An 11,304-nucleotide genomic window follows, 5' to 3' on the forward strand; every position below is an offset into this window, starting at 1 on the left:
GTTGCACTATACCCGACGACGGATACAGGTGGGGTCGAGGCGAGGCTCAACCAACTTAGAAATAGTTGCGATAATTTCACCCTAATCCTTGGAGCCCACTTACGTGCTTAGTTTGCTATTCATAAGCTGTTGTGAGACCTCTATTTTCCGACGCCACGAGTTCTGTTTTCAGAGTTATTCATTTTATAATAAATGAATAAATAAATATTTATATTTTACTACTATCTTAATTTGTGGGGAATGAACGAATGTTAAAGAAGCAAGGAAAGCTCAGCCATGGCCCCCACCTAAAGAGGTCCTGAAATTGATACCGAGATTCGTGAAAATGAGCTAACAATGAACAGTTTGAGGAATTTAATGAAGATGAGAAACTGACGCAATGCCATTTCGCCAGCACCTTTGCTAAAATACGCCTCTCTTCCTCCATTCCATGGCGCAGTGCTGGCCGCCGCCGCTGCTTCTTCTTCTTTCTCTGCTTCTTCAATTGGGGCTTTCTCTGTCAATGGCTGCTACTGGTAACTCACTCATTACTTCTATTTCATCTAATTACTTTCTGGATTTGGGGGTTTATGGTTTATAGGTTTAAGTTGTGTTTGAATCTGCATTTCACATTTTAATTTGAGGTTTTGGATTTGAAGTGGAAAGGATTTGTGTAAATATCTTTAATTTGGTGATAGCTTTGGTTTCACTTGGAGATTTTGGGATTTAATGTGATTATTCTACAAATTTTTGAGTTTATAGGATCCAATTGAACACTAGTAACTAAGCAATGGCAATGGCAAAACTTAGCAAACCTCAGAGAAATGGATGAATTCATCATTATAGAATTGCAGCTTGACTGATAGATAGTGTTCTTTCTGCTATGGATGAACCAGAAAGAGAGAGCTCTGAATGATGTTTGGCATTTGGTAATTGGTATGTTTGTGCTTCTGTTTATGTAGATTGCCCGTTGGACTTGAGCGGGTCTAATTTCACGCGAGTCGCCTCCCTGTGCTCCAATCCGGCCGACAGAGGGAGGTGCTGTCGCTACATCAATGCCATGGTTGCTATCTCCGTCTCCCAATATGCAAACGCCACGAGCGAATTGGGGGTAGCTGCTGATATGTCAGAAAGATGTATTCACACCATATCTAAAACATTTGAGCTCTACGGGGTGACGAGCAACGCGACAGTTTTCTGTGGGTTTGGCCCGAAAATACATGTAACCTACAGGTGCCAAGGCCGTTCAACTGTCACACAGATGCTTCAGTCACCGAAGTTTGATGATGTCGCTGAGAATTGCAGGGCACCTCTCTCGGAGGATAAAGCTTGTCGGAGGTGCTTGAACTCGGGCGTTCTGTATCTTAGGAATCTATTAGGGCCTATCGATAATGTGACTTTGAGCACTTGTAGGGATGCAACTTTTGCTGCTCTTGCTAGCCAGGTTGATTATTCGTCAAGGCTCGACATTGCCAGCTGTTTCTTTGGTGTTCAAGGCCTCATCATTCCTGCAGGTAGGCTTCAACTTCGTCTTCTCTTAATTTAGCCGGCTTCTTTTGATGTGAAAACGAATAATTTGTTACAATCTTAACTGCCAATTTTAGGGTCTCCCCCTCCTGTACCTCCACCTGAGACATCTCCTCGTTCACCCGGTGCTGCTAGTCCAACTCAGCTTTCGCTGAGCGCATCTCTGAAGGGAAATCATCATATCAACCGGCTAGCGGTGGTTCTAGGCATTGGTGTAGCAGTTATAGCACTTGCTTCGATCTTGCTTGCAGTATTGGTTGTCCTGATCCGCAGGAAACATCGAGAGCTGGAGGATAGTGATGCAAACGACGATGCACCCCCAAAAGCTCTTGCTCTTTCCGCGAAAAAATTTCAGGATGGTATGTTCTTGTTTCCAGTCAAGGCTCCCCAGTTTAGGCTTATATGTATCCAATAATCCAAATCTCATTTTTCGTGTAATCTACGTACACTGTGAAGGTCCGCCAGGTACGTTCAGGAAATACAGCTACAGAGAGACAAAGAAAGCCACGAACAATTTCAACACTGTCATCGGACAAGGGGGGTTTGGAATTGTTTACAAAGCAGAGTTTCAGGGTGGTTTAGTCGCAGCAGTGAAGCGGATGAGCAAAGTGTCGGAGCAGGCGGAAGGCGACTTTTGCAGGGAGCTGGAGCTCCTTGCCCGACTGCACCATCGCCATCTTGTTGCTTTGAGAGGCTTCTGCATAGAGAGGCGCGAGAGGTATGCGCATCATGTATTTCCACATGCTTCTTAAGCTGAAAAAGGATAACCTACACTTAGTTCGTCGCAGGTTTCTGATGTATGAATTCATGGCAAATGGAAGCTTAAAGGATCATCTTCATGGTATGTTATCATACAAATATTCAAGACACATATCTATGTCGTAGACTTGAATGGACTCATTCACTAAGTGCGTGTTTGTTCGTTTTTCAGCGGAGGGTAGAACTCCCCTAAGCTGGCGGGCTAGGATTCAGATTGCCATCGACGTGGCGAATGCACTCGTAAGTCCATCAAAATTCCTCATAAGATAGATTTGAAAGTAACATTAACCCCAAAATTGATTTTCCCTTTGAAGGAGTACCTCCATTATTACTGTGATCCTCCTTTGTGCCATAGAGATGTGAAGTCCAGCAATATATTAATAGATGAGAACTTTGTGGCTAAGGTAACTATGACAAGTGAATTTCTATTTTTGATCTATAACAACATAGTTCAAGCATATTGATGGATATGCACATTGCTATCTCCAGCTTGCTGATTTCGGCCTCGCACACGCTTCGAAAAACGGCTCGATTTTCTTCGAACCCATAAACACCGACATACGAGGAACTCCGGGTTATTTGGACCCCGAGTACGTGATCAGTCGGGAGCTAACGGAGAAGAGCGATGTGTACAGTTACGGCATCGTCTTGCTAGAGCTGATCACCGGAAGACGAGCTATACAGGACAACAAGAACATCATCGAGTGGGCGCAGGTCATTTTGGACTCTGAGGGGTCGAGGATTGACGAGCTCGTTGATCCATATTTAGGCGATACTTACGACTTTGATCAGCTCCGGACGGCCATTGCCATTGTGAGATGGTGCACCCAGAGGGAGAGTAGGGCGAGGCCTTCGATTAAGCAGGTTCTGAGGCTTTTGTATGAGAGTTCGGAGCCTATGCACAGTGGGTTTGTTGAAGCTGTCGAGGACGACGAGGGTGAAGGCACGGAAAACAGGGGAAGGAAGAGCAGAGGGAAGAATGTGTTTTCCAGTGGAGACAGGAATCTTGCTTCTTCTTCGAGCACATCGAGATCATACTGCAGCCGGAGCTTCCTGCTGGAGATGGGCTCACCGCAGTCGCCTAACAATACACCGTCCATCTAAGGACGAGTAAGCATCATACACGAAACCGGGAGGAAGCTCCGTCACACGCAAGAGAATGATGTTTTATTGGGAAGCTTCATGTCTTGAAGAAGATGGTTTGAGACTTGAAGGGACAACATACATCAGCAGGAAAATGTAGTTTTGTTGGGAACATATTCTTTTTTACAAGTCTGAACTCTTAGTATTTCTTTTGCATTTATTTGTTTGTGAAAGAAGTGATTATGTTTTTGCAATCAAAATATTACAATCTCATTACTTTCTGCAACTGGGTGTCCCACCTCTGGATACAGACACAACTAAAATTACCAATATGCCACTGAGATATGAGCATGGTCTCGGAACAGAAACCCGGGCAAACAGCTCTGCATCTCGAGCACAACTAAACGCTTCCACAGCGCGTAGCAGGTTCCGTCTCTCATTTCTCTGGCACGAGACAGCAGACGTCTTAAATGAACCATAATCTAAAGACCTCACAAGACTTATGGTTGACATCTTAACAAGCAAAATCAGAGAATAATGAATAGCTTTATTTCCCTCAACACTAAACTCCTTTTAACCACACAGCATGTGTTTAGTTAACTAACAAGAGCTTTAAAGGCCAACACTAAATTTCTTGAAAAAGTAGCAAAGTTGAGTAGTAAGTGTACCCGGTGTCAATATGCCGCCACTATTCACTTGTATGCACTTCTCCGATAGCAGCCGGAGGGAAACTAGGTGTGACCCTAATAGATTAGTAATCTTGCAAGAAACAGCTTACAGTGATGATGGTATTGCTTCAAAGTAGTCAAAATCAGGAAATTGCAAAGGTTTGATCTTTATCAAGAACAAGAGAGTTTAAGTGAAGAGAATTTCTGGTCATGTATTGCAAGTCAATAATCGAAGATATACAGAAAGATCTCCAATTGGGCTGATCAGATTCAGTGTTTGAGTAGTAACCGCTCCATATAAAATACAACAATACTGCGCTACACAGAACAGGTAATGCAGACTCTGCGTTCTCCACTTCAAAAAAAACATAAAGGTAACAGAGAACAACCACTGTGATGAGGAAGAAGAGACCCCACCTAGGCCCGGCCGTGTAACAAAATGTTTCAACTATGCACCATTAGCAATCATAAATTCCCTTTTACTTACCGGATCCACCTGCACCACCACGATATCTCTCACCTTATCAAGAAGCTCTCCTAGATGGCTCACTCCAAAGTTCGTATAATCGAGTTGTCTTTTGTATCGTTGATGATATATTGTCTCAAAGCTTTGAAGAAAAATTTGACAAGAGTAGCTTACCAAGATGTCTTGAAGCTCGTATCTAAACCTTTTAAGGTTATCAATAGCCTGTGACTCATTTGTAGTCTCAAAGCTAAATTTCTCTCCTCCTCCCCTCTTACCACCGTTTTCCTCAATAGCCGTCCTTTCCTCATCTGACAACTCATCTGAAGAACAAGTTCCAGCCATTATGTTAAGGTTATCTTCCATGGACGATTTTCCTTTCTTATCCCGCCTAGCTAAAATCACTGTGGGCGTAGGACCAACTGATTCGGGCTTTGGGTTACGGAGGCAGACAGTCTTCCTCTGTCCCTTCCCCTCGACACTGATTGAACCAACCATCTTTTTCAGGAGATTTACGAGTTTAACAGCACCATATTCAGAAACATACAGAGGCCGGCCGTACATCTTCTGGTACTCTGCTGGAAGACGAGTTAAGGGCAAATAGCCACCGAACAATTCAAGTAACTTTACCAATTGTAACTTCAAACCAACGAGATCTCCCGGCTGCACCCACATCACGTCTTGTTGCTCACAATTAACAGGTGTTCCCGCTGAAGCTTCGTTAAATCCACATGGAGGACTGTGTGATCTTCCACTCATGGGATTTTGGAGCTTTACTACTGAACTACTACTATATTCAGATAGAGACTGTGACACGACTGGAACTTCTTTCGTATTACTATAACAGCCTCCTGAAGCTCCCTGATACACTATTGATTCTTCTTCATTATGGCCTTCAACACCATCATTGACCTGACATCCCTTTAGAAGCCCGGTAACTTCTGCAGTACCTACACAAGGCGGTTTCAACCCCTTGGCGGGTGGCACAAAGCCTTCCCCACGAGCAACACTAGGCCACTCCCAAACAAACCTCCCAGCATTACTCAGAGCAGACGAGACACCAACTCCAGAGGGTATAACTAGGATGACAGTGTATCCTCTCTGACCTAGAATGTGAAGAGCCGGAGCAAAATCAACATCTCCTGATATAAGCATGATGGGAGACGGTGGAGGGTTATCGAGAGCAAAAAGGAACATATCAACTAAGATAGCCTTATCAGCAGCGTCCTTTCGACCGTTTGGAACATCAATGAGCCTGACACCAGTTCTCTGGCAGCCTTCTCGTAGCCGCCTGGGGAAAGCATTGAAATCCCCATAGGCAGAAAACATAGTGACCACTCCATCAATAAGAGGATGAGCCCGCAGAGCCATCCTGATGTTACCAGCCACGTCCTCGGGCCTTACATCACTTGGCACGGGACAGTTCTCAATGTCCCAAAGGATTGCCACAGGCACGTGCAGGGAACCCCGACTCTGATGCTGAGTAGGCATGGATGGATTTGCAATCGAGTTCTTTGATTGATCGGCTCCTTGGGTTGGCGATGCCAGCAAAGACGAATTCGAGCTCGACATCAGTAATCGAATTGGCAGAATTATAGCTTCCTGATGTTAAGGGTTTGTCACTGATCAAAGGAAGAAAGAAGGAAAGAATCAAACAAAGCATATGGAAAAAAGGATTGGAACCTATAATCAACTACAAAACCCCAAGCAATAATCATACATATTCGAATAAAACACACACACACACCTCAGCAAAATTCAGAAGTTTCAAAATATACTCAAAATTCAAGCAATCAAGTAAAGAATGGGGAAATCACTGTCAAACCTAATAAGAAAAAGCAATCCTAGTGATGAAACAGAAATCAATCATGAAAAGTTCAAGAATTTCTGTTGATGAATCGATAATTAAGGAGCAAAAAAGAGAAAATTCAGGAAACAACTAAAGATCCAATCTTCCAACTAAAATCATCTCGAAACAGAAAACCACAACGAAATTCAACCGATATCAACTGAATTGTAGAGAGAGAAGACTAACCCGAAAGAAAAATCAAGCTGGATTGAGTAAAGATTGAATGCTTCCAATAAATACTACTCCGTACTAGAGTAAAAACATGGTGAGGAGTGTTTTTATATGAGAAAGAATTGGAGGATTATTGGGCAGCGACGGCGAGAGATTGGAGAAATCGGCAAAGAAAAGGTAAACCGACGTTGAATGATGTAGACGTATCTTGCAAGCCTCGCTTACTAGATTGTACCGCCTGCTCTAATTATTGTACAGTATTTTTTTCTTAGTTAATACGTACTTACATAATACACTCGAAAAATCTTCCTAATTTAAATAGAAGGAATATCAGTTAATTTATATGTAAGGTAAATAAATTTATAATTTATTTGCATTAAGTATAAATTTTACAAATATAGGTTTCTAATATGTGGTCTAACAAAAGACATTGAATATATTGAAATACTTAGCAACAAGAATATAGTAATTGATCATTTGACTCTCTAATGTCACAAACTTTTGATTTCAATTTGGGAAAAAATCAATTCATGGGAAACTCACTATGTTCATACTATTTTTTATGATCAAATTTCAAGTTTAAAGACCAAATTTCAGCAAAATTTATGATTTTAGAGAAAAAAAATGTCTTGTCACTGAGATCTTCATCTTTTATTTTGACATCAATCTACCAAATCCATATTAAAACAAAAGCCATAAAACAAGAACAGAAGAAAGTGAAAAAAGCCATCTAAAATGGATCTTCACATTCTTGAATACCAGAAACAGTTAGGTACACCAATACCTGTACATACAAAAGTGGCAAAACTAGAGAGCTTCGCTTGAAAGATCACAGACGGGTGGCGTTAACGGTCGTATGCCTCACGAACGAGTGTTTTTCTACAGTAGTAACTCTCGGCGTGCGCAGAGAAGAAGGCAATGTATTGTACCGTACAAAATTATAAGGAAATTCATTTGACAGACGAAGCATAAAATTCTCAATCTTCCTATTCTGATAGCCAATTCACAGATCTATGAAGACAGAACCCTTTCAATGGCAGCCACATAGAAATCCTTTGGCATGGTGCCAACAACAGTGTCGCGTTTCTCACCATTCTTGAACAGCAAGACCACCGGCACAGCCTTGATGTCGTAGTCTGCAGCAATTTGTGATTCAGTGTCCGCATCAAGAACAAAGCATTTCAGCCTCCCTGAGTACTCAGTGGATATCTCATCAATTACTCGATGAACCATGCGGCAGGGTCCACACCAACTCGCGTAGAACTCCACAAGCACAGGTAATTCACTGTCTATGATCAGTTTGTCCCAGGACTTTCCAGTGACAACTGCAGCTGAAAAGGGGATAACAAGCACTTAGTTGAAAGCGATAATTTATCTCTGTGCCTATATTGAGATATAAAGAGCAATATCTGTTAGTTTGCTTTCTTCATTTTCATCCCAACTTTACCACCAGTAACACAGATGCATTTTTACCATGTTAGCTTCATTTCAATTTCCATGATTCACATTGAAGTCGGCCCCATTTAGTATTAAACAGAGTAAAAAGCAAGAACAGTAAACTTACAAAGCAGACAAAGGCAATGAGAATGATGTAACACTTGGCCAGATTTCTAAGTATAGTCAGCCCTAATAAGCACTAAATCCAATCAAATCAAATCCTCTAAGAAAAGAGAGTTCATAACTGCAATGTCCAAAAGTGAAAAGATATAAAGAATCATGAATCGGATGACCATAATAAGCTCTAATTTCACCCCAAAGAAGCTATCTCCAAGCATCTCAAAAATGTCTGATCAACAACTCATCAAGGATATAACGCCACGATTGGTAGATCCGTAGATGCAGATCATAACATAATTTCAGATGACAACACAGTTGCTTATTACCTCCAAACCGGTTTAAGCAGAGATAGGACCACAATTTGGGCTTCTCCCTAATTCTTACTTTTGTATTCATTCCTTTACAATTTTACCATCCTTGGACTTATCTTAAATTTAAAAATCATGATGAAGCCAAACACAGAAGCAGAAATGCCTCATTTCGCAACACTATGACCATCATAACTCATCTTAATCATATAGTTATACTCCACAAGCTCAGAACTAAAGTCTGTAGACTCTGTACTACCTATGCGGCTACGCCTAATAATACACTCAACAAACTAAAATCGTCCCAACAGAGTGGAGGAGTTTCAGAAAAACAAAGACCACCAGCCAAGAAAAAATGAAATGCACCAACCGCAGCAAAGATCGCATACATTATACATTGAACGTTTGTGATACAAAGTTATACTAATAGATAATCAAGATTCTATGATTCCCTATTATAATTTCTCCCTATTCTTACTTTTGGTATTCCTTTACAATTCTACCATCCTTGGACTTATCTTAAATTTAATAATCATGATTAATCCAAACACAGAATCAGAAATGCTTCATTTAGAAACACTATGATCTACACTACTCATCTTAATCATAGGGTTATACAAGTCCACAACTAAGGTGACTGCACAACCTATGCGTCCACGCCTAATAATACACTCAACAAATTAAAAACATCACAACAGAAGCAAACCATTCCCACCAGCCAAGAAAAACAATGCACCAATCACAGCAAAGATCACATACATTATACACGGAACTTATGTGATACTACAAGGTTATAATAGCTAATCAAGATTCAAGACTCCATCTCAGTTTCATACTTAACAAAAAATTGCAATGTTAGTTCATTCCTTTGTAGATATATTTACTGTATAAATCAGATTCTTTCCTAGATCAGAAATTGCAACGACTAACCTAGAATCACACAATCATATAGATCAAGGCATCACATAATCAATCACAACAAATATACCATTATTAAATGCCATACTAACCACGATCAAGAATAATAATCATCAGATCAGTAACAAATGCAAATGTAAAACACATCGATTGAACTAAATTTAAGAAGAAAAAGATGATTAAAATTCGAAGAAGTTACTTCTGCTATCCCCATGGCTGGACACTCGCAGTGATTTTCGGGTCCTCTGAGCCCGAAACGAGAGCCCGGGCAGGTTCATCTGCGGCAATTGAGTCGCTGCCACAACTTGGCAGCGAGTTTGGGAGCGGGAGATCGAGAAGACGGCAGTGGAGCAACAAGAGGCGGCCATTTTTCCGATTGAAACGCGAAATCGAGTTCGAATTTGAGAAATTGATTGGAAAAAAATGAATTAGCAGAGAAGAAAGCGTAATGGCGATGGATCACTCAACAATGTTTCACGTGGGATTTTGATTTTCGGGTGGAGATGGCGACTCATATTCAACTACTTTCTGTTTTTCAGTTTAAATTATTTAATTGTTTTTGTTTACTAATTATTCTTAATTTGATATTTATTTCATTTCAGCAAAAACAAAATTCCAAAATACTCATCAAATAAGTTTTTTTTTTTTTTTTTTTTTTTTTTTTAAAAAAAAAAAACTCTTATATGAAGGAGGAAATTACAACTGATGTTAAGAGGGCTCGAACTCGGCACCTCATACGTGTCTAAGCTCCTTGCCGCTAGGACAAAGGCACCTCATCAAATAAGTTTGGATCATTGTTATCAACGCAACAGCTCACTCACACTGACAGTCTGTAACTATTAACTTAATGATTAAAATCAAAATTCGATTCGAAATTACTCTATTTTGTGATTCATAATTAGGGCTGGGGAAAAATACCAAAAAAATGATATATCGCTCGTATCGTATTGAAAAATATCGAAAAATTATCGAATTTTCGATATATCGTATTTTTCGATACGATACAATATCATATCATAAGTTTTCGATACGATACACGATACAACGTTTTCGATACGATATATCGTATCGACCCACCCATATTCATAATCATTTTATGCAACTTTATTTACGGTTGTAAGTATATTAAAAAGTCTCCATTTAACTTGTTTTCTAATTAATTTAATTTGACCAAATTAAATTCGACGATTCAATATCAAAATAATTAAATATATTTTTCGCTTAAATTTAGTATCTTTTCCAATCATATTCAAAACTGGTTTTCTCTACTTGTTTTCTCTACATATGACTGGTATATAACATACTGCTATATTTTTGTTTAACACGAAAAATAAAGATTTGGAAGATGAGGAGTACATTCATAGGTGGGGGATATTTTTCTTGGCATATGTATTATTTTCCTAATAAAAAATTAGGAATAAAAAAAGGAAAACACGCCCGGTGGGACTCGAACCCACAATCGCCTGATTAGAAGTCAGACGCCTTATCCATTAGGCCACGGGCGCTTTTGTCCTTTTTTAACTCTTTATTAAAACTTTATACGCGTAAAACGTTCAATGCTAAAGAATTAAAAACACAATAATCTAGTCACATATGAAAAAATATAAAAAAAACACGAAGATTCTATATATTTTTTTATAGTATAATTTAGTCGGTCTTTTTATTAATATTATCGATATAGTTAATTTTTAAAAATTTATTTTAATATCTTGTTTAAATCCGGCACGGTTTCGGTTCCGGAATTTTGGAACCTGAACCGAACCACGGTTCCAAAAGTGACGGGTTTGGTCCGATTTAAATTTCACGGTTCCGGTTCGGAACCGGAACCGCCGGTTACGATTCCACGGTTAATCGTTTGAACCGAAAACTTTGGGCATCTTTAGACTACACACTACAATGCCTAAACTGATAAGACTATAGAAAACTATAGTAAGTTAGTAATATTAGTATATGTTTTAAAATCATATCACCTCAGTACCATATTTTATTGGTTTCATAACAATAGACTATAGTGTATAAGAT

The 11,304-nt window shown here is 39.8% G+C and overlaps 3 protein-coding genes and 1 non-coding gene across 11 annotated transcripts; 1 reads left to right on the forward strand and 3 right to left on the reverse strand.

Annotated features, from left to right (window-relative positions):
• Window positions 1-3,634, forward strand: LOC125219316 (probable receptor-like protein kinase At1g49730). The gene is made up of 8 exons (XM_048121256.1): window positions 1-515; window positions 942-1,493; window positions 1,584-1,865; window positions 1,963-2,224; window positions 2,295-2,347; window positions 2,438-2,505; window positions 2,580-2,669; window positions 2,755-3,634. Exons 1-8 carry the CDS (start codon window positions 431-433, stop codon window positions 3,367-3,369), a joined length of 2,007 nt encoding a protein of 668 aa, XP_047977213.1. The 5' UTR covers window positions 1-430; the 3' UTR covers window positions 3,370-3,634.
• LOC125219317 lies at window positions 3,600-6,692 on the reverse strand. Of its 8 annotated transcripts, none has more exons than XM_048121263.1 (5): window positions 6,515-6,692; window positions 4,657-6,101; window positions 4,504-4,512; window positions 4,017-4,079; window positions 3,600-3,792 (listed from the first exon to the last, which is right to left on the reverse strand). In XM_048121263.1, exons 2-4 carry the CDS (start codon window positions 6,049-6,051, stop codon window positions 4,041-4,043), a joined length of 1,443 nt encoding a protein of 480 aa, XP_047977220.1. In that variant the 5' UTR covers window positions 6,052-6,101; window positions 6,515-6,692; the 3' UTR covers window positions 3,600-3,792; window positions 4,017-4,040. The 8 variants fall into 8 exon arrangements, 7 of the variants coding, with proteins under 7 accessions (XP_047977220.1, XP_047977217.1, XP_047977221.1 ...); XM_048121260.1 differs by having other exon boundaries at window positions 4,017-4,107; window positions 6,515-6,691; XR_007176113.1 differs by having other exon boundaries at window positions 4,434-6,101; window positions 6,515-6,689.
• A 524-nt stretch (window positions 6,693-7,216) lies between these two features.
• Window positions 7,217-9,797, reverse strand: LOC125219778 (thioredoxin M3, chloroplastic). Its single transcript, XM_048121838.1, has 2 exons — window positions 9,482-9,797; window positions 7,217-7,830 (listed from the first exon to the last, which is right to left on the reverse strand). Exons 1-2 carry the CDS (start codon window positions 9,648-9,650, stop codon window positions 7,511-7,513), a joined length of 489 nt encoding a protein of 162 aa, XP_047977795.1. The 5' UTR covers window positions 9,651-9,797; the 3' UTR covers window positions 7,217-7,510.
• A 917-nt stretch (window positions 9,798-10,714) lies between these two features.
• TRNAR-UCU lies at window positions 10,715-10,787 on the reverse strand. The gene has a single exon. It is a non-coding gene; the product is annotated as a tRNA-Arg (tRNA).
• Window positions 10,788-11,304: the final 517 nt, after the last annotated feature.

The sequence above is a fragment of the Salvia hispanica genome, chromosome 4 (genome assembly GCF_023119035.1).
Source record: "Salvia hispanica cultivar TCC Black 2014 chromosome 4, UniMelb_Shisp_WGS_1.0, whole genome shotgun sequence".
NCBI classification, from domain to species: Eukaryota; Viridiplantae; Streptophyta; class Magnoliopsida; order Lamiales; family Lamiaceae; genus Salvia; species Salvia hispanica.

What these genes read in the sequence shown, in the direction of transcription:
- LOC125219778 (XM_048121838.1), bottom strand. Translation starts at nt 9,650, where the DNA reads ATGGCCGCCTCTTGTTGCTCCACTGCCGTCTTCTCGATCTCCCGCTCC. An exon ending in CAGCCATGGGGATAGCAGAA is followed by an intron (nt 7,831 to 9,481) that starts GTAACTTCTTCG and finishes TCCCCTTTTCAG; the next exon opens with CTGCAGTTGTCACTGGAAAG.
- LOC125219317 (XM_048121257.1), bottom strand. Translation starts at nt 6,051, where the DNA reads ATGTCGAGCTCGAATTCGTCTTTGCTGGCATCGCCAACCCAAGGAGCC. An exon ending in TGGTGGTGCAGGTGGATCCG is followed by an intron (nt 4,108 to 4,503) that starts GTAAGTAAAAGG and finishes GTTTCTTGCAAG; the next exon opens with ATTACTAATCTATTAGGGTC.
- LOC125219316 (XM_048121256.1), top strand. Translation starts at nt 431, where the DNA reads ATGGCGCAGTGCTGGCCGCCGCCGCTGCTTCTTCTTCTTTCTCTGCTT. An exon ending in AGGCCTCATCATTCCTGCAG is followed by an intron (nt 1,494 to 1,583) that starts GTAGGCTTCAAC and finishes TGCCAATTTTAG; the next exon opens with GGTCTCCCCCTCCTGTACCT. An exon ending in CTTAAAGGATCATCTTCATG is followed by an intron (nt 2,348 to 2,437) that starts GTATGTTATCAT and finishes TTCGTTTTTCAG; the next exon opens with CGGAGGGTAGAACTCCCCTA.